The sequence below is a fragment of the Procambarus clarkii genome, chromosome 34, assembly GCF_040958095.1.
Source record: "Procambarus clarkii isolate CNS0578487 chromosome 34, FALCON_Pclarkii_2.0, whole genome shotgun sequence".
NCBI classification, from domain to species: Eukaryota; Metazoa; Arthropoda; class Malacostraca; order Decapoda; family Cambaridae; genus Procambarus; species Procambarus clarkii.
This window is the reverse complement of record NC_091183.1, coordinates 32,820,247-32,847,431: the sequence shown is the minus strand read 5'-3', so window position 1 is coordinate 32,847,431 and position 27,185 is coordinate 32,820,247. Positions and strand designations below refer to the sequence as shown.

The window sequence follows — 27,185 nt, the reverse complement described above, 5'->3', positions numbered from 1 at the left end:
CGCCGGCGAGAAACGATGAGCAGAGTTTCTTTCACCCTATGTCCCTGTTACCTAGCTGTAAATAGGCACCTGGGAGTTAGTCAGCTGTCACGGGCTGCTTCCTGGGGTGTGTGTGTGTGTGTGGTGTGTGGGGGGGGGGAAGTAGTAGTAGAAACAGTTGATTGACAGTTGAGAGGCGGGCCGAAAGAGCAGAGCTCAACCCCCGCAAGCACAACTAGGTGAATACAACTAGATGAATACACACACACACACACTACGGGAATTAAACCTCACGTTGCTGAAAGATAGAAGAGTTAGGGAGGACATGATCACCACATACAAGATTATCAAAGGAATTAATAGGGTGGATAAATACAGGCTATTTAACACAAGGGGCACACGCACTAGAGGACACTACCAAAGAGCCAGAGCTCAACCCCCGCAAGCACAACTAGGTGAGTACACAGGTGGAAACTGAGCGCCCAAATGAGCCACAGAGATATTAGAAAGAACTTCTTTTTAGTGTCAGAGTGGTTGACAAATGGAATGCATTAGGAGGTGATGTGGTGGAGGCTGACTCTATACACAGTTTCAAGTGTAGATATGATAGAGCCCAATAGGCTCAGGAACCTGTTTATCAGTTGATTGACAGTAGAGAGGCGGGACCAAAGAGCCAGAGCTCAACCCTCGCAAGCACAACGAAGTGAGTACAACTCATTGTCTGCATAGTAAATACACACACACACACACACACACACACACACACACACACACACACACACACACACACACACACACACACACACACACACACACACACCGGGTCAGCAAGGCGGACACGACGGTATTATCATAGCTCATATTCCACATTTCTACACCTTTTTCATATTCTTTACTCCAAAACAGTACAAAAAAGTGAGACGGGGACACCAGGAAGTGACGACGACCCTAAACAACAGTTCATTATTAAACTCAAACACAACGCAAAAGCTTAATTACTCTGTTTTTTTATGGGGTCAGTTTTGAGGTCAGTCGAAATAGTTCCTCGCTCTGACCTGCGGAAGAGAATGCTCCATTCCTTTCTTTTCTTTCCTGTCCTTTCCTTTCCTCCTTCCTTTCCTTTCTGGAGAGGGTTTTGGGACTTCTACTCCCCGAGTCCGGTCCGGTGCCCTGATCCCTTCCAAATGCTATATAGTCGTAATGGCTTGGCGCTTCCCCCCGATAGTTCCTTTCCACCCCCTCCCCCTCGTCCCCCCCCCCTTCGCTTTCCTCCGTCCCCCCCAGGGTTTCCCATCCCCCCCTACCCCCGTCCTTTGTACCTCCCGTCTACCCGTCGAGTTCTCACCATCTCCCTGTTATTTGACCTTCCCCGTCATGTTCCCGCCTGCCTCCCTCTCCCTCCCCTGTCTCTCCTTCCTTGACCTAATTCCCCACCTCACTTGTTTTTTCCCTGTCTCTTTCCTCCGGAGCCGCCGTCTTGCCGCTTGTTCCCCCTCTGTGACCTCTGTCAACAGTTCTCATAGTCCCCCCTCGTGTGTCTGTCACGTCCCGTTTTCTCCTCGTGTGTCTGTCACGTCCCGTTTTCTCCTGGTGTTACTGTCCTGTTCTCGGACTTGTTCGTCGCTCGGTTATTTTACCGTCAGTTTCCCCTCTTGTCCTCGCGTCCCGTCTCAACACTCGCGATACCCGTCTTCTCTGTCTCTTCCTCTTGTCTTTGTTCCCTTCCTGTATTTGGCAACCAGGAGGCCTAGTCGACGACCGGGCCGCGGGGACGCTAAGCCCCGGAAGCATCTCAAGGTAAGGTAGGTCATTCTTGCTTTCTCATGCTTGCGTGTGTTCAGGTTATTTATAATGTGAGTGTTCTCGCCTTGCTGAACTTGCAGGGACTGGTTGGGCTTAAGCTCTTGGGTCACGCTTCATGCAACTGTAAGACCGCGTATGAGTGAGCTTGCGTGTGCGCGCGTTTGCGTGAATGCGTATATTTGTTGATTTTGATCTTGTGTTAAGACTGCAGGAAAAGAAATGGGTTTAGATTGCGTCTGGAAGTGTCGTAATATAATCACATCCGGCTCGATACGCACTTGGGGCGTATGTGCGTATACGCTCATGTATACGCTGCGACCGTCTTTTGTTCTGTTACGAATGACTCTCAGGTTTTTAAAACGTTACATGGCCAATTGAGAAAGGGGGAGAAGGGTGGGGTGGGGGGGGGGAGGGAGGGGGGGGGGGAGGGAGGGGGGGGGAAAGGGGGGAATCAGGCACGCACAAAATTGTGTAACATGAGCAGATATCAGTCATATCTGTCAAGCTGTCAAGTACGTTAGGCTACGGTTTCGCTTCATGCAGGTCGGCGTTCAATCCCCGACCGTTCACAAGTGGTTGGGCGCCATTCCTTTCCCTTCGTCCCCTCCCAAATCCTTATCCTGACCCCCCCCCCCCCCCCTTCCAAGTGCTATAGCTCAGTCGATTAAGGCAGCGTCTGGGATCCTCTCGGACGTAGGTTCGAACCCTCGACACAGCCCTTGTAAATTTGTTCATTAGTCTTGGCGCTTTCCCCCTTATAATTCCTTACGACCCCTCTCCGTGGCGACCAGAAGCGTTCTGATAGGTGGTGGTGATATGTGGTTCGTAAACAACTTGTTTAATCACACCAATTACAACCACGAAGTCGTGACCTCTCATACGCCGCTTACTACTTTCTAGCGTTGTGTTAGCGGACTCGCTGGGTGAGGAAATAGAGAATGAGAGCGACTGGGTGGTGGGAGTGGGAGGTGGGGAGGGGAATGGGGGAATAGGGGGGGGAGGTGGAAGGCTGCCGAGACCAGGTGGAGGTATAGTCTATCACCACCCCCTTCCCTCACCTCCCCCCCCCCCCCCCCCACCCCACCATATCCCCGGCAGTACCACAAACGTTTGTTACCAGCAAGTCTGCGTCAGTCCCAGCCTGACCGTGGTGAGGTGTGGAGCAAGCGTGTCCTGGGGTGTATAACTCAGTACTGTGGTACTTAACGTGGGGGTTGCTGTGGGAGGTGGACGGTACTGTGTGTGTGTGTGTCAGCGCTGTTGACACTAGTCTACCCCCCCCCCCGTGGCGGTTGAGAATAACAAAGTGTTCGTCTTACTACCTAAAAGAAAAAAACGTTCGTATCCCATTGAATCGTAAACAAAATTCAACGTTGTTAGTGCCCAGGTGTTGATGAAGACGGTGTTTTACAGTGAACATAACGGTGTTATTTCAGTAAAGCAAAGTGTGTCAAGTCTTGAATTGCAATCAAGCAAACTATTATGATACTATTGGAAACATATGTTCTTGGACACAAATGTGTATCTATAGCCTAGTGTGTTGTCGGTAAATGCGAACGGGTGTTTTAAACATGTGTGACTGATGTGTTTTTAACATGTTAATACAAGACTAAACAGGGAATGCAACATTGTAGCAGAAACATTGTGCTACTCTTTAAATCCATCTAAAATAGTTCTCATAGCAACTATTCGAACGAGGGTACAAAATTGTATTTTTCCAGCCAACAATGTTTACATTTTGTACTATTAATTAACTTCGTAGAGGACACGAACAAAATCCAAACTTAAAAACTCCTAAGCCTAGTACAGCACCTATATTTACTATATAATAGCGTATAATCCAAGGATAATAGCGTATATTAGACCTAGGATTGTTTAAACAGATTAGTGACATTCCTGTGACTTTTGGGTTAATATAGAACGTGAACTTTTTAATTACATTTTTGAACGTTCGAATAAATAGCTGTTGTAAGTGCTGTCTGTCATTTTATGAGGCTGGGCTAATTTCAGCCGCGTTGTCAACATGTTTACCATTGATATGCATATTAATTAAGATCAGAAGAACGGGATGCGTATCCCACCAAATACACGATGAAACCACGACGTTGCTACAACCTTCTTAGTTGTAACAACTTCTAACTACCTGTAACACCTTCTAAATTTGCTGTAACACCTTCTGACATGTTGTAACAACCTTTTAAGTTGAACAAACCACAAGGGCCGTGGCGAGGGTTCGAACCTATGTCCGAGAGGATCCCAAACGCTGCTTTAATCGACTGAGCCACGACATGGTATAAAAATTGCAACAACCTTCCAAGTTGTTGTAACAACCTCTTATCAAGTCATAAAAGCTTTATATAACAAGGTGACAACGGGAGACGTTATGTGTTTGCAGATTATGCCCTGGGAAGTATAGAGATAGTTAAATCTCGGCCATTGTCATATTTTTTTTATAGAGTTCACGTTTTCGTATTTTTCATGTCTTTATATTCAAAGTAGTTACAGTGTTGACGTTAGTGAAAAGTGGATTGATAGTACGAAATCTCAAATCCAGGCGATTGGAGGGTCCTCCTTGCCCGACCATTTGAAAGCAGCCTGACATTAACGTTATATGACCTTGCTCCAGACTTGTTTATAACGAGTACTGGAACTCCAAGGCGGATGGCGCGCGTGGGTCACAGTCTGAGTCAACCTGGCGAGTGACTCATCACGTTGTTGAGGTATAAAGGTTTACCCAACAGGGCAAGAGCCTCCTCATCTCTCCCCCCCCCCCCCCCCCCCTCGGCGTCGCGTGACTGGGGTCCCCGTGGCGTCAGCGCTCACCAATTCAGCTTGTCAACAGGATGCGTGGCGTCACATTATTTTTGTAGATGTATATATATATATATACTTTGAGACTGACCGGTGTTGGTGATATCGCTGGGGAAAACAAACATGGCCCCTCAGCCCTATCACCGAAAGGGCCGTAATTAGCCGAAATTTGAGTTTTTAAGCTTAAGGAAAACTGATATTTGCGTCATTGGGGTCAAACATATGTGGTTGACGACGCTTACAGCTCTCCACCTTCCATGAAGCCACGTGTAAACCAGTAATCTATCCATCTATCCATCCATCCCTGTGCTCACTAGTGGGTACCCGAGAAGGTCATCCCAAATGCCTTCTCTAGTCCCTCACGTTCACAGACTTCAGTGCCTCCTGCTACTTTTAGCGTTTTAAGTAAATACGGAAAACCCCGCACCGTTCTGATTATCTGAGTTGCTGCTGTTGTGTTCCAGCTTGAGCCACACTAGTCCAGTGTTGGTAAGGTCGGGAGAAAGCGCTTAGCGAGTATGACAGGGCCAGTGTAGCACTTGATAGTGACAGGATAGACTGAGTGTGTGGTTGTGGTGACCAGCAGTTGGGAGATTATTGATTAGTGTAGCCTTGGATTATTGTCACCACTGGAGCGGAGATATTGATCAGTGTTGAAGGCTACCATTATAGCTACCGTGGGGAGCGGTATCCTCGGTAGTAGTAACGTGTTTTGTTGGTGGCGGGAGTCGGTATAGCACCCCGGCGCAGGTGGGGGCGGGAGTCGGTATAGCACCCCGGCGCAGGTGGGGGCGGGAGTCGGTATAGCACCCCGGCGCAGGTGGGGGCGGGAGTCGGTATAGCACCCCGGCGCAGGTGGGGGCGGGAGTCGGTATAGCACCCCGGCGCAGGTGGTGGCGGGAGTCGGTATAGCACCCCGGCGCAGGTGGTGGCGGGAGTCGGTTGTACCCCGGCGCAGGTGGTGGCGGGAGTCGGTTGTACCCCGGCGCAGGTGGTGGCGGGAGTCGGTTGTACCCCGGCGCAGGTGGTGGCGGGAGTCGGTTGCGTCCCGGCGCAGGTGGTGGCGGGAGTCGGTTGCGTCCCGGCGCAGGTGGTGGCGGGAGTCAGTTGCACCCCGGCGCAGGTGGTGGCGTCAGCTCAAGGTTACTGTTCTCCATAACAGCCTCCCTACACTCAATTTTCTCCGAATTGCTCGTGCCGAGATCCTTTCTCTGTATCTCGACCACTACCATCACCACCACCACTACCACCACTACCATCACCACCACCACCACCACCACCACCACCACAACCACCACCACCAGAACCATCATATACGAGGTTATTTGCTCGTAATCAACCGAAGAAGGCCAAGATAGCCGTAATTCCCGCATGTAATAAGCGCACGAGATGTACTGGCCTTGCTAGTCATGCTAATTCATTATTTAAGGACTCCTGATTGGCCAATCGTCCTGTGGAAAAGGTGAAATGAGCTGAAAATGTTAGGAGCAGGCGGCTGAGGTTACTGTGAGACCTTGAGGCCAGGAGAGAAGCTCTCTGCACTCCACCCGGGAAACGGATACGTCTCTCAACTTTTTCATCTTAATCGAAAACGTATGTGATCTTAGGAAGGCAAGTTCTGCGAGTTTGTCTGACGTCACAGGGTCGATCTTTTTATGAAATGATTCTGAGAAAACGTTTGCAATTATGTGACGTGGGAAACTATTTTGTAAAAATTTTATGTTCTTTTAATTCATGTTTAGGATCTTTCCACAACGCTTTTGTTTACGTATAAAGAGTGAATGGTTACTTGGAGTTGGTTCCGAGGGTTCTTCTAGTCCCTACTCGGCCTGGGGCCAGACTTGTAATAAGTTAGTATAAAAGGCTATTGCTTGGAGCGGCCCTCAGCCCCACATATCCACCACAACACTGTTGGTCGGCCACTTCCTGCAAGAACTTGCCTACTTCAACCCGCTGACGTCAAACAAAAAGTAGCAGTGAATCCAAAATCCAGACGCCTAGTGTCATTGCACTGCGTGTACATGCGTACATAATTGAGCTTCAAGAAATACCTCGACATTGGAAATAAGTTAACTTATAATTAAGCCTCCTCAGTTTGTTGTTTTTGCCTGAGAATTCATATCTGGGAGTGAGTCGAGCCTGGCCTCGGGCTGTCCTCAGGCCGGGCTTTGGGAGTAGAACAATTCCCTGAACCCCATCAAGCAGTAGTGTTGGGAGGAGAGGTGATGGTGATGGGGTGTATAGGGAGGGAGCCTAGTCCAGGACAATGTAGGATGCTGCCTCCAAGAGCCTTCCGTACACAGAAAAAAATACAAGGAAGATTCAGGTCATTTTGGTCGTAATTTTTTGTTAACGCTGTATATTTTCCTCCTTCTGGTAATAGCTTTTGTAGAATTGCTCCGTTGTACTAGGATGTCTCAAAGATTTCATTGTCATTTGACTTTTCATTATACATGATAGTCGTTACCTGTCCATTGGCTATCGGGAATATTTTAATAAAAAGAAAAATCCAAAGACCGTCATTGATTCTGCTTAGAAGTTAAATCATCGGTTTCTTGAGTTTCTTCTGTAATTTTAAAAACTATTTTTTTTTACATTTAAACATGTACCCGCAGTAGATATTTTGTTGTGAATATGAAGTTTTCTTTATTTTTCTTGAAGGAATGCACCCGCAACTCATTGTACCTCTGGGATTGAGGTAATGAAAGTTGATGTGTTGGTGCAGGAAGTGGTGCTGGGGAGTCTTGTGGCGGAGGGGGGTGGTGGTGTGCGGTCAGGGGATGTGGGGGTGAGAGGGGGGTGGTGGTGTGCGGTCAGGGGATGTGGGGGTGAGAGGGGGGTGGTGGTGTGCGGTCAGGGGATGTGGGGGTGAGAGGGGGGTGGTGAAGCTGGAAGCCTGACCACACTGCAGGCTCACTCTGGACATTGTGGAAGGAAGGGGAAGTGGGAGAGGCCGTTCCAGGACGCCTCGCCACACTGCAGGCTCACTCTGGACATTGTGGAAGGGAGGGGAAGTGGGAGAGGCCGTTCCAGGACGCCTCGCCACACTGTAGGCTCACTCTGGACATTGTGGAAGGGAGGGGAAGTGGGAGAGGCCGTTCCAGGACGCCTCGCCACACTGCAGGCTCACTCTGGACATTGTGGAAGGAAGGGGAAGTGGGAGAGGCCGTTCCAGGACGCCTCGCCACACTGCAGGCTCACTCTGGACATTGTGGAAGGGAGGGGAAGTGGGAGAGGCCGTTCCAGGACGCCTCACCACAATGCATCCTTATACTTGGCTGAACTACCCGAGCAAGTATTGCGAGACACGGCTAGGATTTTGGTCGACTTCAGAAATGCACAGTTTTGATGTAATCACAAAAAAAATGAAATTTAAATCATTTTAATAATGAGGTTGTTTATTGTGAGTTGTTTTCAGCCCACCCGCACCACCTGCACAACTCACACACAAGTCACCAGCTGGTCAACAGCACACGATTAAGAAATCACACAAAATTAAACTTAGCATTGACACCTACATACAGCCCAGGTACTGCTTCATAAGGATAGGCTAACTTTAATTCCCACTAAATAAATAGGCCATTAGACAAAGTAACAAAGAACTAATGACACTAACAAAGTTACTGTACTATTAAAGTACAGGGGGGAAAAAAGAGTATTAAAATAATATAGTTTCTGAAGCCAACCTTAGTTGTCAGGGGGCTAGATTCACGAAGAAGTTACGCACTTACGAACCTGTACATCTGTTTTCAATCTTTAGCTGCTTTGTTTACATTTATTAAACAGTTAATGAGCTCCGAAGCACCATGAGGTTGTTTATAACAATAACAACAGTTGATTGGGAAATTTTCATGATTGTAAACTGTTTAATAAATGTAACCAAAGCCGTCAAAGATTGAGGAAAGATGTACACGTTCGTAAGTACTTGCGTAACTGCTTCGTGAATCTGGCTCCAGGCTCCTTGTACTGGGTAGTTAATACCCAATTCTTACGATCGAAACGGAATCGACTTAATGCGTGAAAAAATGTCACGCATTAGGAAGAAGTTAATGCACCGTAATGCTAGGATTCCGGTCAGGCAAAAACAGTTGCATTTTTTACGGAGTGGCAATTCAAGTGGCTGGTCTTCAATTATATTTTGCGGCAAGTTCTATTATTTCTATTAATGCTTTTATTTAGTTTAAGTTGAGAGTTGTTATTGAACATTTTAATTCCGTTTAATTAACAAAAAATGTTAATTAAATTGTACTTAGCATTTTTTCATCGACATAATTTAGAAGCCAGTTTGGATCAAAATTTCATGGAACACTCACGTAATATACATCTGATTTCAATAGGATTTAAAATGATTGTCAAGAAGCCATTAGGCTGCTGATGCGTTCGCATTAGGATACTGGTGAGACTGGTTGGTAATACTGGTTCACATTAACCTTTTCTGCTTGTAAGTTCATTGAAATTTGAGTTTGCTTTCTTGTGGGATTCGTAAACTGGATATGTTGTTACATTTAAGGTCAGAGGCGAAATTGTCTTTTGTTTGGTGGCGAGGTGTATAAACCTTTGCTAGTCATGCTAGTTGAACACCTCTGACGGCTAGTGAAGGCCATGAAATTAGGTTTTGTTTGCTGGTGAAGCGTGTTTGTCAGATTTGTCTTGTGTCTGGCGAGGCGAGTCAAGTCCTTAGTTTATTGTTAGAGAGTTGGGCAAGATTTGGCGTCGGGTTCTGACTAGCTAAGGTGCGTAAATCCTGTCACTGGGCTGTCTTGGAATACCCACCCCCACACACACACACACACACACCCCCACCCCCCCACCCACCCACCCACACACACCCAGCTACCCACCCACCCACACACACACCCAGCTACCCACCCACCCACACACACACCCAGCTACCCACCCACCCACACACACACCCAGCTACCCACCCACCCACACACACACCCAGCTACCCACCCACCCACACACACACCCAGCTACCCACCCACCCACACACACACCCAGCTACCCACCCACCCACACACACACCCAGCTACCCACCCACCCACACACACACCCAGCTACCCACCCACCCACACACACACCCAGCTACCCACCCACCCACACACACACCCAGCTACCCACCCACCCACACACACACCCAGCTACCCACCCACCCACACACACACCCAGCTACCCACCCACCCACACACCCAGCAAACAACAACCTACCCACACATGCAACAACCTACCCACCTACACACACAAAAACCTACCCAATCGTCTACATATTCTACTTTAACACCCACCCATACACCTTAACACCCACCTACACACCTTAACACCCACCCATACACCTTAACACCCACCCACCCACACCACCACCAAATTCACCATCACCCCGCACAAACTTTCCTAAGACTCCCAGCATCTCAGGCGGTGAATCACTTTACACAGTATTTCGCTCGCCCACGGCCCTGACTCACGTGTTCTCATTCCCTGACTCATGCTACCCAGATTCCGTAATTCCGTGGCTGGGCATCAGTGTCCAGGCAGGCAGACGTGATGATCAGTAGTGTCTGCCGTGCCTTGGGCGGTGTTAGCCTTGCAGGCGGGGTAAAGGGTCTTGCTGCAACCTGTCCTCTTGCAAAGATCGTTTGCAATTCTATCGTATGCGTTACATAAGGCCAAACATTATCGTATTAGAACGTGGAAGCGGCTTGCGAAAGTGACGTACTGTCCCGTTTTCTGTTTTGGGTCTTCTGGTATGTTAGGATAAGGACACTTTAAATTGACCGTTTTCTTGCCGTTGGGAAACCGGAGGAGGACGGGCTGTGTGACACTGGATATGTTGAAGAATTAATTCATTGTTTCTTTAACAAGGTCATTTGTGCCGGTGAATTTAGGTAGTTACAGTGTTAAAAGGTCAAAGACTTTGCGTGTGTATATTTGGCACTGATTTATTGTTATGTATTAATATGTATATTAACCAAGGAGTTTTTTTTTCTACCACAGACGTGGCCACACATTTACAATGCTAACCAGCATATATACATTTTCTTCTGTCCTCCATGGACAGGGTTAGAGATGTGTTAAACATATAGTTCAAGGCTTTATTGAACAATCAACCAAGGAGTGTGTGTTTGTGGTCTGGGTGTAGGTATACGTAGTTAAAGATTTATTTTAAGATACGTGGTCGCCTTGATAAATGTGAAGGAGATTGTAAACTACCCAATTGTGCTGTTAAACTGCGTACTTCATGAGCTAGCCTCATTGACCCTGCAAACTACGTACTGTGACCTATAGTACTCTGGTGCGACGTGGAGCTAGCTTATGAAAGGTACTTTGAGCTTAAACTTAGCGAACCAATTTGGGTTGAAGAATTGTTGGGGATGAAGATTTTTTGTGGATTTTTGACGATTTTGTCGATTTTTTTTGCTAGGCTAGGCAAAGGGATTCACCAGATTTCCTTGCCTAGCAAGGGGGATAGGCTAGATGGAGAGAGAGAGAGGGGGGGGGGATAGTGTAGCTGCTATTAGGTTTCTGATTGGGCTGGTCCAGTAGATTGTGTGGTGGTGGGGTAATGATAGGTGTGTGAGGGTGTAAGTGCGTGTGTAGTGCCAGGTAACGCGCTCTGATGGTCTACCACACTGCAGTTGTGTGGGATTGTAGCGCTCGCTGCCTAGTGGCCGTGATTGTGCATCATTACAGTGTAACCATCACACTGGCTCACACTGACGATCGCAAGATCCTGTTGGCTCCGTAACGCAGGAAAGAAAGAAAAACATATAGACGCTTTGATGTTTAGATAAGAAAATCATATCCAGTCCACCCCGATTTTCAACTTCTTGAACAAATCCACAAGGGCCGTGACGAGGATTCGAACCTGCGTCCGAGAGCATCCCAGACGCTGCCTTAATCGACTGAGCTACGACATGGATACAAGTTTTCTGACTTGTATCATTTGTTTTTTTGCCCAGGCCAGGTTTAGGGGGGTTGAAGAACTCTCAAAAACAGGTAAACTACAGGTATAAGTAATTCTCGTCAACTTCTTAACAAGCTCAATTCAGACCCCCACAGTCGACACCGAACACAAGACACACAGCTCCGCTCCTGTGCCAGGTAAGTTACGGGCTCACCATAGCCCGTGCTACTTGGAACTTGTTCCGAGTAGCTTAATCTATAACAACAACAACAACAACAACAACAACCGAACACAAACTACCCGCCAAACACACACCGAAACTACGACGTTGGTACAACGTTCGAACAAGTTTTAACACCTAACCAGTTATAACAACCAATATAGCAAGTTGTAACAACGTTCCAATACGTCATAAACACGTTAAACCAAGATGTAACAACTTGATTACAAGTTGTAATAAGCGGAAAATAGAGACAGTTTCGGTTTGTGTTTCCAGGGAAGACCCCAACGCGGCCGTAAGCCGGAATCCGCTTCAGCGGTAAAGAGTGTTCGAATAAAAGTGACTGAGAGCCGTGAATGGGGAGATTTGTAGTCTGACCGCTACAACTGGCCGGGGCCGGTTTAGCGATCAGTTAATCTTAAGAGATACTGAATCCGGCTAATCCTTCGTTACTTTAATCTTTCGCTTTACAGGATATTCAGCTCGTTCATTATCTGATCAAATGGTTTGAATCATTTGAATTTTATTAATTAAAGTTTATAAATCTGTTAGATTCAATCTAATCCGATTTAAGAGCATAAAATGTGGTTGTAGACCCTTATGTGGTGACGTCAGTCCTGGACCCCTTATGTGGTGACGTCAGTCCTGGACCCCTTATGTGGTGACGTCAGTCCTGGACCCCTTATGTGGCGACGTTTGTCATGAACCCCTTATGTGGTGACGTTTGTCCTCGACCCCTTATGTGGTGACGTCAGTCCTGAACCCCTTATGTGGCGACGTTTGTCCTGGACCCCTTATGTGGCGACGTTTGTCCTGGACCCCTTATGTGGCGACGTTTCGGTCCGTTCTGACCCCTTATACAGCGAGGTTTTGGTCCGTCTTAGATCCTGACTATCGTCGTCACTTTCATTTTCCGTGTGTGGGGGGGTGTAAAATGCGTAAGTTGCTTGCGATATCAAGGAATTGGGATAGCGAGTCGTGGGATAGAGGTGGAGGAGAGGAACAGGTGGATCCAGGTAATCCCCCCCCCCCCCCTGAGGTGTCCTGGCAGGTGGGGACGGATGAGGAGGGAAGGGGGGGGGGGGAAGGGATTAAGAGGGGAGGGGGGAATTAGACATGAATGGGAGAGTCCTTTAATGGGAAGGAGTTTGGGTTCTGAGAGTCAGAGGAGGGCCTCGGCTTGCCTTGTTCGGTCTCCTGGGCCTCGGCTTGCCTTGTTCGGTCTCCTGGGCCTCGGCTTGCCTTGTTCGGTCTCCTGGGCCTCGGCTTGCCTTGTTCGGTCTCCTGGGCCTCGGCTTGCCTTGTTCGGTCTCCTGGTCCTAATGACCTTAGCTTCTATTTTGAACCTGTTCCCTCATCTTAAGCATCGCGTTGTTCACGACAGCAATCGTTCCGTTACAAATGCAACGTTATTAATAACAAGTTACAGCACCGTGATATTGACGCTTGCTATATGTCCAACAACTTGGGCTGGACGGTAGAGCGACGGTCTCGCTTCATACAGGTCGGCGTTCAATCCCCGACCGTCCAAGTGGTTGGGGGCACCATTCCTTCCCCTACGTCCTCCCATCCCAAATCCTTATCCTGATCCCTTCCAAGTGCTATATAGTCGTAGTGGCTTGGCGCTTTTTCCCTGATAATTCCCTCCCTTCCCTCGGTCCCTTTTTATTTCATGGTATCATTATCATTAATTCATTAAATTATGTAACGATATCGTTAAGTTTGGTGTTATCTTCGCTCGTTTCTGGTTAGGGAGCCGGTCGGCCGAGCGGACAGCACGCGGGACTTGTGATCCTGTGGTCCTGGGTTCGATCCCAGGCGCCGGCGAGAAACAATGGGCAGAGTTTCTTTCACCCTATGCCCCTGTTACCTAGCAGTAAAATAGGTACCTGGGTGTTAGTCAGCTGTCACGGGCTGCTTCCTGGGGGTGGAGGCCTGGTCGAGGACCGGGCCGCGGGGACAGTAAAGCCCCGAAATCATCTCAAGGTAACCTCAAGATAGGGAAAACAGTGGTAAATACTAATTGACGTCCAAGAACTTCTGGGAATATTTTGGGAATATATCTATAGTCTTCTAAATATATTCTGTAGCGCAGTGGATAGCGTAGTCGGCTCACACTCGAATCCTCATGCCGAGGGAGACGTTTGAGCGTTTCCGTACCTAGGTCTGGGGTACCCCAGACCGGCCTAGAGGGACCTGGACGACTCGAACACACGTCCCCTGTCCTCGACAAAGAGGAAATCTGAAACTCGCCTTCTCTATCCCCCCATAAATCTCCATTCCCCTGAAGCATTTTCTCACGCGGTCTCGCATTCCTTCAGTTTTCCTTCTCGACAAGTGCCTCTTTGCCACACCTGCCCTCCAGAGGGTCCTCCACACCTGCCACTGCCTCCAGAGGGTCCTCCACACCTGCCACTGCCTCCGGAGGGTCCTCCACACCTGCCACTGCCTCCGGAGGGTCCTCCACACCTGCCACTGCCTCCGGAGGGTCCTCCACACCTGCCACTGCCTCCGGAGGGTCCTCCACACCTGCCACTGCCTCCGGAGGGTCCTCCACACCTGCCACTGCCTCCGGAGGGTCCTCCACACCTGCCACTGCCTCCGGAGGGTCCTCCACACCTGCCACTGCCTCCGGAGGGTCCTCCACACCTGCCACTGCCTCCGGAGGGTCCTCCACACCTGCCACTGCCTCCGGAGGGTCCTCCACACCTGCTACTGCCTCCCGAGGGTCCTCCACACCTGTTAGTGCACCCCACCCTTATCCCCGGGTGGCGGGGTGGGGGGTGCCTCAGTCTTGCTTGCCCTGGGTCATGGGTTCTTCACCTCAACCTCCCTCCCCCCCCCCTGACCCTGACTTCATACCCACCTGGGTGGGGTTGCCCTGAGTTGGAGGTTTCTGGTTTGTCAAAACAGTTGCTGTTTGTTACGGAATGTCAGGTAAAAGTGAGCCCTTTGTGTGCCTCTGTAACCCTTTCCACCACCGCCCACGGGATGGGTATGGGGTCCACCACCGCCCACGGGATGGGTATGGGGCTCCACCACCACCCACGGGATGGGCATGGGGTCCACCACCGCCCACGGGATGGGCATGGGGTCCACCACCGCCCACGGGATGGGTATGGGGCTCCACCACCGCCCACGGGATGAGTATGGGGTCCACCACCGCCCACGGGATGGGCATGGGGTCCACCACCGCCCTCGGGATGGGTATGGGGCTCCACCACCGCCCACGGGATGGGTATGGGGTCCACCACCGCCCACGGGATGGGTATGGGGTCCACCACCACCCACGGGATGGGCATGGGGTCCACCACCGCCCACGGGATGGGTATGGGGCTCCACCACCGCCCACGGGATGGGTATGGGGCTCCACCACCGCCCACGGGATGGGTATGGGGCTCCACCACCGCCCACGGGATGGGTATGGGGTACCACCACCGCCCACGGGATGGGTATGGGGTCCACCACCGCCCACGGGATGGGTATGGGGCTCCACCACCGCCCACGGGATGGGTATGGGGCTCCACCACCGCCCACGGGATGGGTATGGGGCTCTACCACCGCCCACGGGATGGGTATGGGGTACCACCACCGCCCACGGGATGGGTATGGGGTACCACCACCGCCCACGGGATGGGTATGGGGTACCACCACCGCCCACGGGATGGGTATGGGGTACATAATAAATTCATGAACAATGACAATGAAAGAGATCCTGTGATGTCGGGTCATGATGCCTAATATAGGCCTAAGTGCCGCTGAAGCCCCGCTAGGGTCTAGCCAGATATAGGCCTATGCCTCGCAAGCCAGAGGAAGCTATAGGTATCCCCACAAGTCCAGGGCCGCTCCCAGCAACAGCCTGTTGGACCAAGCTCTCACAAAGCCTGGCCCCGGGCCGGGCTTGGGGTTAGGGAACTTCCAGAACCCGTTCCAGGTAAACTCCAGATAATTTGGAAAGCAAACATGTGTGTATTATGTTATTCATAAATGTGTGTACTCGATACACATAGATTCTTGCATCTGTACACCCCCAGTCCCTCTCCTCACAGCTTGTCCTCTAGGGTAAATATTCGTTTTAAGCCAAATCACCAATCTGAAGTTTGGGTTTCAACTACTTATTGCAGAGCTAACGTCAGTAACTAGAGCCTACAAAATACTGTGAACGAAAAGTATTGTGACCCGCAAACGACCCTTTGTGACCCGCAAACGACCATTTGTGACCCGAAAACGACCCTTTGTGACCCGCGAACGACCGCCCTGTGATCCCGAACACTCCGCGGTAAACCTCTATAGTTCGCCTGGAATGTGTTAAATTCAACTTAAGCGATTAAGTAGCATAATACTCAACACAAGAGTGAGTCTTCCTGCGTGTGGGGGGCCAGCAATGAGGTGAGGGCGTCTCCTGCAGCGCCGTCATGCCCATCCCCATGTTGAAGGCGCTCAGCCGCGAGCCTGGAGACCGCAGGAGCATCGGTGTGGGCGTCGTCCACTCCCCCAGGATCGGACCGGAGCCTCCGCCCTCATCCCTCGTCAGGAAGAGCTGGCACGCAGGTGAGAGCTGGCCGGCCGGCCCCCCTTACTCTCCGGAGGCTGGTAATGTTATCTGCCCGTGTTGGGTGTCTGTCTGTCCCTCTGTCCCTCTCCTTGTGTTTGTATCTCTCCCTGTCTCTCTCTCTCTCCCTGTATCTCTCCCTGTGTGTGTCTCTCTCCCCCTGTGTGTGTGTCTCTCTCCCTGTATCTCTCCCTGTGTGTGTGTCTCTCCCCCTGTGTGTGTCTCTCTCTCCCTGTGTGTCTCTCTCTCTCCCTGTGTGTGTGTCTCTCTCTCCCTGTGTGTGTCTCTCTCTCTCCCTGTGTGTGTCTCTCTCTCCCTGTGTGTGTGTCTCTCTCTCCCTGTGTGTGTGTCTCTCTCTCCCTGTGTGTGTCTCTCTCTCTCCCTGTCTCCCTCTCTCTCCCTCTCTCTCCGTCTCTCTCCTTCTCTCTCTCTCGTACATTCATATGTAAGTTAGTGTTGTAAGCAAGACGGCGAGGACGGGTGGTGAGTACTAAGTCTACCGTCACATACATGAGTTGGTGAGTACAGAGGTCACGACGCTGCCCTCCACGTGAGTACAGAGGTCACGCCGCTGCCCTCCACGGGAGTACAGAGGTCACGCCGCTGCCCTCCACGTGAGTACAGAGGTCACGCCGCTGCCCTCCACGTGAGTACAGAGGTCACGCCGCTGCCCTCCACGTGAGTACAGAGGTCGCGCCGCTGTCCTCCACGTGTGATCTGAAGGCAATTCTAAGCACGTTTGGTGAAGGGTCAAGTCACCTTTGGTTAGCTCTTACTAGGATTTTGGTTTCACGGGTTTGTAATAGATTTGTGACAGCCTGTTATTGGGGGTTTTTGTGGTCTTTGGTAACTGTTCTAGCGTTCCATTTTTTGTGCATTGGTTGTGTCTTCAGGAATGACAGGAAGTTCAGTCCGTTCTGTCGTTCCTTCCCTAATCTATTGTGTGTGTGTGTGTGTGTGTGTGTGTGTGTGTGTGTGTGTGTGTGTGTGTGTGTGTGTGTGTGTTCGTACTCACCTATTTGTGCTTGCGGGGGATGAGCTCTGGCTCTTTGGTTCCGCTTCTCAACTGTCAATCAACTGGTGTACAGGTTCCCGAGCCTGTTGGGCTCTATCATATCTACACTTGAAATTGTGTATGGAGTCAGCCTCCACCACATCACTGCTTAATACATTCCATTTGTCAACTATTCTGACACTGAAAAAAGGTCTTTTTAATATCTTTGTGGCTCATTTGGGCACTCGGTTTCCACCTGTCCCCTAGTGCGTGTGCCTCTTGTGTTAAATAGCCTGTCTTTATCTACCCTATCAATTCCTTTGAGAATCTTGTATGTGGTGATCATGTCCCCGTGTGTGTATGTGTGTGTATATATATATATATATATATATATATATATATATATATATATATATATATAATATATAATATATATATATATATAATATATATATATATATATATATATATATATATATATATAATATATATATATATATATATATATATATATATAATATATATATATAATATATATATATATATATATATATATATATATATATATAATATATATATATATATACATCACTAAGCTTATTTAAATTTAAATTCGCTAATCTATTATCATATGTGCTTCTATTTCTATTACCGGTAGTCCTATGTATGACTTGTAGCCACGCTAGGTTTGGGTGTCCCGTGGTACAGGTTATGGAGGGGGAGATCTGGTCGCCTCCGTGACGAGCGAGTACAACTCTGAATCCATTCCAGGTATAATCCAGGTGCTAGTGTAGAGATTGAGAGTCTTGAGGAGATGTTGCTGAGATATCTGAATGACCAATGAGAGGGCGTCATGAAGCTCGCGAATCAAAGCCCTTCTTTTACCGCAACCAATGAGAGCGCACTTTCCAAGACAACGACCACCTTGGGGGCCAATCAGAAACCGCGCTCAGGGACGTTACTGAGCAAGTGTAGAAATGCCGTAGATGAAAATCTAAATTTCTTTTTTTGCAAGGGGAAACTAAATAATAATTGAGAGAACGGCGTCAGTAATCAAGTCTCCGGGCCGGAAGTCAACCCGGAATTAGTGTCGGAAGTGCGACACTGCCGAGTGGGGGGAGTGATTAAAGTGAGGAGTGAGGAGAAAGTAGAAAGAGGAGGAAAGTGAATAGGAAGCACAAGAGATGAGGGAAGGGGGGGGGGGTGATGATGAAATTGTGATGATTAACCGGATTGTAAATCGCGAGTCGAAACAAGAATCAGTTTCTAACAGCCTGCTTAACCAGATGACCAACATGAAAGCCTAGTCAAGAGACCGGGCCTCGGGATTATTGATCCTCTGAACCACCTCATGGTTGATAAGAGGGTAGAGGGGGGGGGGGAAGGATGGAGGGGGTTATCTTGAGGATATCTTGAGATGATTTCGGGGCTTTTAGTTTCCCCGCGGCCCGGTCCTCGACCAGGCCTCCACCCCCAGGAAGCAGCCCGTGACAGCTGACTAACTCCCAGGTACCTATTTACTGCTAGATAACAGGGGCATTCAGAGTGAAAGAAACTTTGTCCATTTGTTTCTGCCTCGTGCGGGAATCGAACCCGCGCCACAGAATTACGAGTCCTGCGCGCTATCCACCAGGCTACGAGGTCTTATCTCGGGGGAGATAAGGGGCGCCCCCCCCCCCCCCCCACAACACCGTATGGAGTAGCCACCTCAAAAAAGTCATTACCAACCTGTAATTTCAGTCGACTCCCGTATTGTCGAATCCTTTGTTGCGCAGACTCATTTTTTTTGTTCGTTGTCGTGTGTACTGTTGTCATGGACAGGTGGCAGTGCGTGGTCATGACTAGTGGCCGGCCTACAACGGCACTTGCACTCCAAACACACACCGAAACTACGACGTTGGTACAACGTTCGAACAAGTTTTAACACCTCCTAACCAGTTATAACAACCAATATAGCAAGTTGAAACTACGTTCTAGTACGTCACAAACACGTTAAGCCAAGATGTAACAACTTTATTACAAGTTGTAACAAGCGGAAAATAGAGACAGTTACGGTTTGTGTTTCCAGGGTTGCACCCCCAAAAATAAGTGACAGAATTTGATGATGTCTTGCAACCTGAGGAAGTGAGGTTAAGAAAAGTGGTTCAGTGCGCTTCAGATCATGTGTTTCTTCTTTAATGTTAGATCTATTCTTACAATTTCCTCATCCTTTCCAACGAAGACCAGGAATAGGTTTCAAGCGTGATGTTGGACGTGTATATGAGTGGGATTGGGTGGTTATAAATAGGAGCTGCCTCGTATGGGCCAATAGGCCTCCTGCAGTTACCTTTGTTCTTATGTAAATAGGAGCTGCCTCGTATGGGCCAATAGGCCTCCTGCAGTTACCTTTGTTCTTATGTAAATAGGAGCTGCCTCGTATGGGCCAATAGGCCCTCTGCAGTTCCCTTTGTTCTTATGTTCTTTTGCCTATGGGCTATATCAGTCTTAGGTTTGAGATAAGTTGAAGACCCCATAGCCAAAGGCTATAATACACTAGAGATGAGCGGAAGGGCCACAATGTCAAAGACTAAATAGCATAGCTCAAAGGCTATGTGAACAGTAGGAAGTGAGTTATTTCCTTAGATCAGCCCCCACCCCCTGGAGGCCACCTTTAAGGTCTCCTCTTGTCCTCTTACTTACGACCTCTTACTAGTCCGTTAAGAGGTCGCTGTGCTGAGGGATACACACGTGTGTCCTGGCCTTGAAGTAGCAATTGTAAGAGTGTAAGACCATGTTTTTTTTTATGTCAACTGGACAAAGATTATTCTGTGGTGAGCTTAGGTCGTTCCACCTCCTTACTAGTTCCACGAGTCGTAGTTGATGTCGTAGGCCTTAAGGATGTAGAGCATGGCAGCTTGTTGTAGTTGAGGTGGTGAACATGTTTGGCACTTTCTGTAGTTGATGTTAGTAGTGATCAGGAATAGGCCTAGTGTAGTTTGGCAAGCCTAGTACGACTGGTGTGGTTGTACATTAGTTGTGGCGATTGTGTCTATTTATTGATGGCTGTGTAGTTGTTGTACTCGCCTAGTTGTGCTGGCGGTGGTGTTGAGCTTTGGCTCTTTGGTCCCGCCTGTTGTGGTAGTGATGTAGTAAATTGTTTGTGTAGGTGGTGCAGGGTAATGTTGTTGGTGAGGTAGTTGTGGTTGTTGGTGAAGATCATGAACGGCGGAGGTGTTTTAAACGTAGGTGATGCAGTAGTTGTTGACTTTTAGATTTCAGAGTTGTGATCGTGGTTATTGTAGATACCTTTCAATAACGTCATCACTGGGGTCAAACGACGCTGCGATCAGAGTTAGCCTATGACGACAGCTGTGAATAGCCCCCAAAGAGCCGGATATCTGTAGAGCTAGCATTGAGAATTAGAGAGATACGCTGTGCGCAATTTTATCGATGTTGTGAGGCGACTCTATCGTCATTTTCAGCTCTAGAATCCGCTCTATACGACTATTATTCACATACGATGCTGTAAACACCACCTAGACAGTCATTTGTCCCACACGAGGTAAAAGCGTAGCCTATAGAGGATAGTTATCTTGAGGTTATCTTGAGATGATTTCGGGGCTTTTAGTGTCCCCGCGGCCCGGTCCTCGACCAGGCCTCCACCCCCAGGAAGCAGCCCGTGACAGCTGACTAACACCAAGGTACCTAATTTACTGCTAGGTAACACGGGCATAGGATGAAAGAAACTGTGCCCATTGTTTCTCGCCGGCGCCTGGGATCGAACCCAGGACCACAGGATCACAAGTCCCGCGTGCTGTCCGCTCGGCCGACCGGCTCCCAGGTAGACTCGGGTAATTTGTCTTTACCCTTAATTTGCTCTGCACCATCTTGCATGGAGAGTTTAACAAGCAACTGAAAGCGTTAGCAAATCTTTGAGCTTGTTGAAGCTCAGTTGAAGCTCGGCTTTGAGCTTAGTTGACGTTCCGTTTATCCAGCACTTGCCTCCTTCCACCTGTCAGGGTCCTGTTACCCGCAGACCGCTGCATGGCGAGGAGAACAGATGATCTCTCAAGGGGAGAATGCAGTTTTATATTTCATTGACGCGCGGGTTCATAAATCCTGAATTTGATTGACTGGTGAGTTTTAGTGCCTGGGTACACGCCGGACTGTAACCAAGGCAAAACCACGATAAAAGTGGATAAATATGAGATACGTGAATAAACAAATAAATAAACTATTCCAGGAAGAATGACTAGCATAAAAAAATGTTTTTTTGTTTTTTTCCTCGAACGAAATGAGTGAAAAGAGATTGCGGGCGTCGCATCTGCAAGCAATTGAGCAATCTCCATTACTGCCTGGGGATGGCGTGGCTGTCTTGTGAGTACTATTTTCAGCGTCTATTATTTCTTTAACCCTTCTATTACTTCCCCCTTCCCCCCCCCCCTCATCCCCATTCCCCAGTGATGGCTCTTGGTATCACCCATTGTGTGACTGAGAGGGTCCCACCTCACCGTCCTCACGAGAAATCTTAACGCAGCCCAGGAAACCTGAGGCGCCAGGACAGGTCTTCAGCTCCTTGAGACACCGCCTCCAAGGCCGGGATGGATGGAGTAGATGCTGGTGGGTAGTGACGGAGGCTGGAGGGTAGATGGATATGTGAGGAGGGGATAGTGGTGGTTGTGTATTATTATTATTAACATCTTTATTGACAAAATTAATTACAATTTTGCCTAATCTGAGGATTTTGATAGTCTTATTAAATTGAGGTTAATGCTAGTATTCACTGTCACGCAGGACAGAGGGTCATACATAAGACAATAGGCCTAAACTGTAGGCTGAAGCACATATATATCACGGTTACAATCAATGTTTTAATGTGTGGATATGTGAAAACAACTTTCTATTGTGCACTGCCACACAAGTGCAGGGATGGGTTCATAAGTGATACAGCTTAGAATATAAGTAGAAATTGTTCTTCATTCTTTAAAATGGACAAGCAAATTTTGGGTAAATTGTTAGGATGTCGTCCAGAACACCTGAGTCAATAAAATAGTTACACAGTTGGTGGTACAATAGGCCAGGAGGTCTAAAGTCCTTTACGGTTTCACATTCATCAATATAGTGTTCTAGTGAATGCATTAAAGGTTTATCACAGAGTTTACAATCTGAATATTCTGGTAGTGGCTCAGCCTCACTAACCTGCCAGATGTGTCTATAGCCAAGGCGAATTCGCGCGATTACTACATCACATTGCCTGGTCCGGTTACTGTGCTGACCATACAAATACCTATTATTACAGAACTTGTCATAACTTTTAATACTGCAGCTTTCAGGTCTCTGTGCATTTCTTAGTTCTTCTAAATCTGAATTAATTTCTTTAATTTGTATGTTTCTAATAACTGCATTAGATAGTCCAAAATCATAATCAATGTTTTCTTTCCTGCAAGCCTCATTGGCCAATTGATCTACAAAGTCATGTTTTTCAACTCCAACATGGGATGGGATCCACACAAATTTTATACAAGAATTATTATCATTGGCAAAAATTACATTCCATTTAATATTACAAGCTACTTCCGACATACATTGTGATGGGTTATTTAAGGACTGCAGAGCACTTTTAGAGTCACAGAAAATAACTCCACCACCATTGAGCTTAAGGTATTCAGTGGCTAGATAAATACCCAATAGCTCGGTCTGTGTCGTGCTTGCCCAGTTGTTCAATCTCTGTGTACTAGTCATGATCATTTCATTCCCTTTATACACTGCACATGCACAACCTGTTCTACCAGTGCCTAACTGCACAGAGCCATCAGTAAAGGCATAGGATTCAGTCGGTTTGAGAATTTGAAGATGACTGTCAATAGCTTCTAATGTTATACATCTCAAAATGTCAGTGTTATACATTTGTTTTACACTGATGGGAGTATAATGCAGAGAGACCTCCACATCTTTCCAAGGGGGAATATAGTGAACAGTTTTATCAGGGTTAAGAGATACATTCAGTTTCTGAAGATTATAGACACAACAACTGAGCCACACACTGTATGGAGCTTTTTGCGGCGGATTGAGGGAACAGTCAGAATTGTTTAGAATGGATCTCAATTTAATTTGAATAGAGCTGGGGGGACCATTATTTTTCAAAGTTTTGGCGCAAAACATAGTACTAAGTAGAACTATTCTTTCGTAAATGGAAGGTAAGTTTAGTTCCTTTCTCATGTTAACAATTCTGACAGTTCTAGGACAACCCAGGATGATGCGCATGGCATCATTCTGTACTACATCTAGGCCTTGTAATTGTTTAGGAGAAAAATTAAGAAGATGCAAGGCATAATAATCAACAACAGATCGTATAAAGGCAATATAAAAACTACGAGCATATTTTATGTTAATGCCAAATCCTTTGCCAACAAGAGTTCTGAGAGGTTTAAGACGCTCAACAAGTTTTTTACGCAGGTTGCTGATGAGATTTGTATCATTAACCTCGACTCCAAGATATTTATAAGACTCACAAGTCTCCACGGGCACTCCATTAATAGTATAGTTAGCATGAAGAGAATGGGGAATAAGAACCCTTGTTTTATCAACAGAGATTATGAGGCCACATTCTACTACTTTCTTGGAGAATGCATCAAGTAACATTTGTAGCCTTGGTTTACTGTGTGCCATAATACAAATGTCATCAGCATAACATATAACTGTTTCCGTAGGTTGTACAGGTATGTCATGGATAAGTTTGTGCATAAGTATATTGAAGAGCATAGGGCTTAGGACACCACCTTGAGGTGTGCCTAGTTCGAATGCATCTGTTCTTGTACTTTTAACTCCTTTAAATAGGACACTAGCACGCCTGTTGGATAGGTAGCTCTTTATCCAACTCAGAAGATTACCTTTGATTCCAAATTCAGCAAGTTGCTCTAATATTATTTCGCCATTCGCTACATCGAAAGCTGACTTTAGGTCAATAAAGGCTGCCTGTGTCCCATCCTGGGAGTTTACAAAGTATTCAGCAAAGCATGTTTGTGTGCTACACTTGGGCATGAACCCATATAGGTTCGGGGCCAGTTTTTCTTTGACCTGAAACATGACACGATTGAGAACAATTCTCTCCAAGACTTTACACATGCAAGATGTAAGGGAAATGGGTCTGAATTTTTGAGAGTTAGGTTTAGGAATTGGTATTATGAGACTTTGTGTCCATTTCTTTGGCAAGATACCTTGTGAGAGACTCATTTGATAGAGGTCAAGCAGAGGGTGGCTAGGGACATCATTCAGTAAGCTCAAGATGTTATAAGTTATACCATCCTCACCAGGGGCAGTTTGCCTAGGTTTTCCTAATGCTGATGTTAATTCAAAGGGGGTTATAGGAAACTGATCCGTTAAATCTGGTGAGGAGCGTGCTATTTCAATATTAAAGTTTCTGTTAATGTTGGTATGTCTTAAATGCTGCTGTATATCTGGGGGTAAGGAAGAAATTTGTGAGACACTAGACCATTGAGCTAAGAGCATGTCAGCATATTCTGCAGGAGTATGATGAAGCTGAACTGGGGCTGAAGGTTTGGTAATGTTTTTAATTTTGTTCCACATTTCTGATAATGTTGTAGTTCTATTGATACCTTGTAGGAATTGTTCCCAATATGTGTTCTTAACTTGACCCTTAAGCTCGCGAAAATCTCTGTTGGCATTAAGGAATGCAAGTAAATTGTCAGCTGTTTTGTCTCGTTTATAAGAGTCAGCAAGCTGAAGCACTTTAGCTCGCTCTGCAATAATAATAGGATCCTCTGTCCATGAGGAAGAACGAGTGTTCTTTTTTTTCCTTGATTTAACCCAGGTATCATAATAACTGGTAATGATACTGACAAGATCATTGTAAAAGTGGTCCACTGATACAGGTGTATACCCAGTGTACCACTTATGTACATAAGCCTTAAAGTGCTGTTTAAGATTGTCTGGAATGTTAATTTTAACTCTAGGATGAGGATTGGACCTAATATCCGCCACATTGTATTCACAATATATTGCAAAATGATCACTTACTAGTTCTGGGATGAGCTTAACGTTGACGTTGCTATCTACTAGGCTGTATCCAATCACATAATCCAGTCTACCCCCCAATAAATGGGTCTGTTTATCAGTATCATACACAGTAATATTATGATCATTAAGGTATTTCAAGAAGACCCTTCCATTATTGTTACACTGAACGTCACCAAGAGCAGTGTGACGAGCATTAAAGTCACCCATACATAACATAGCTGTGTTACCTGTAGGTTTCGGTAGCAGGTCTGCTTTAAGTACATTACATCGTCCATATATGTTATACAGTAGGAAATGGCTATTTGCAGTTTGCAATTTGAATTTTTGATAATGTATACTATCACTCCTATGATTTTTAATTAGTTTACAGATTAATCCACTCTTAATATACGTTAGTAAACCAGTTGTGTTGGTTAAGGGAGGAAATGAAGAGACAGGGATTGTGGTAGCCTCTTGCAGCAGCGGTGGTGGTTAGATGGTGGTGGTTATCTTGAGGTTATCTTGATGATTTCGGGGCTTTAGTGTCCCCGCGGCCCGGTCCTCGACCAGGCCTCCACCCCCAGGAAGCAGCCCGTGACAGCTGACTAACACCCAGGTACCTATTTTACTGCTAGGTAACAGGGGCATAGGGTGAAAGAAACTCTGCCCATTGTTTCTCGCCGGTGCCTGGGATTGAACCCAGGACCACAGGATCACAAGTCCAGCGTGCTGTCCGCTCGGCCGACCGGCTCCCCATGCTTGCTTGTGGGGATCTTTGGGTTGTGGGGGGGCTGGGGGGTGTTTTTGTTTGCTAGACCCGTTGTCTAAACTAATAGTTTTTTGTATGCTATGACAACCATCGTTACAAAGGCGCCCTACTATGAAAAGTAACGGGGCACATATATCTACGTTTTCTATGCAGGGGGAAAGCGCCAAGCCATTACGACTGTATAGGACTTGGAAGGGATTAGGATTTGGGATGGGGACGGGTGGGAGGAATGGTGCCCAACCACTCGTGGACGGTCGGGGGGGATTGAACTCCGACCTGCATGAAACGAGACCGTCGCTCTACCGTCCTGAACAGTCAGCGAGCGGTGGAGGGCACGAGGCTACATACACACTATGTGACTGCTTGGCTGTGTGGTGATTGACATGAGGAGAATAACGGTCACCGCTTCCACCTCCCCCCCCCCCTTTACCATTACTTCCCATCACCCCTTCCATTACCTCCCCCCCCTCCTCACCTCCATTTCTAACTCCCGCAACAACTTTTCCGTAATCCCCCCCTACTCCCTCTCTCCCTCAGACCCCTCCACCACGCACACTCTCTCCCTCAGACCCCTCCACCACACCAACAATCTCCCCCCACCACCACCATTGCGAAAATTGTATGTATGGTGTTAACAGTTGCGTAACCCTGTCCGCGGAGGAGAGACTAAACGTATGTACATTAGCTAAACATTTTCATAAATGGCCGCGTCTGTGGTAGACAGTAAATTATACGCACTGACGCACCACCAGACGCACTGACGCACCTCCAGTGCGCACCAGACCAGACGGAAGCATACAGGTAAGCGGGGACTGCGTGGGCCCCTTTTACCGTTTAAATGAGAAATATAGACCACTTTGTCTCATGGTTGGGGCCTGACGGCTGAGTGGACAACGCTTCGGATTTGTAGTCCTGAGGTTCCGGGTTCGATCCCCGGTGCAGGCGGAAACAAATGGGCAGAGTTTCTTTCACCCTGATGCCCTTGTTCACCTAGCAGTAAATAGGTACCTGGGAGTTAGACAGCTGCTACGGGCTGCTTCCTTTGGGTGTGTAACAAAAAGGAGGCCTGGTCGAGAACTGGGCCGCGGGGACCCACGTCCCCGCGGGTTCGTCTACCCACGCCTCGTGGGTAGACGAACCGTCTCGTATCTCTTCTTCAAA

General features: G+C 47.7%; 1 protein-coding gene across 13 annotated transcripts in view; it reads left to right on the top strand.

The window, feature by feature from the left end:
- Window positions 1-27,185, top strand: part of LOC123762011 (protein sickie) — an 860,773-nt gene that overhangs the window by 633,319 nt on the left and 200,269 nt on the right. The window contains exons 1-2 of one of the 13 annotated variants that reach the window (XM_069335766.1): window positions 2,959-2,980; window positions 15,839-16,265. The exons of the other annotated variants lie outside the window; for them this stretch is intronic. Coding sequence (XP_069191867.1) covers window positions 16,130-16,265 — 136 coding nt within the window. The 5' untranslated portion in view covers window positions 2,959-2,980; window positions 15,839-16,129. Of the gene's footprint in view, window positions 1-2,958; window positions 2,981-15,838; window positions 16,266-27,185 lie in introns of those variants that run through there. 13 annotated transcript variants of the gene reach the window in all.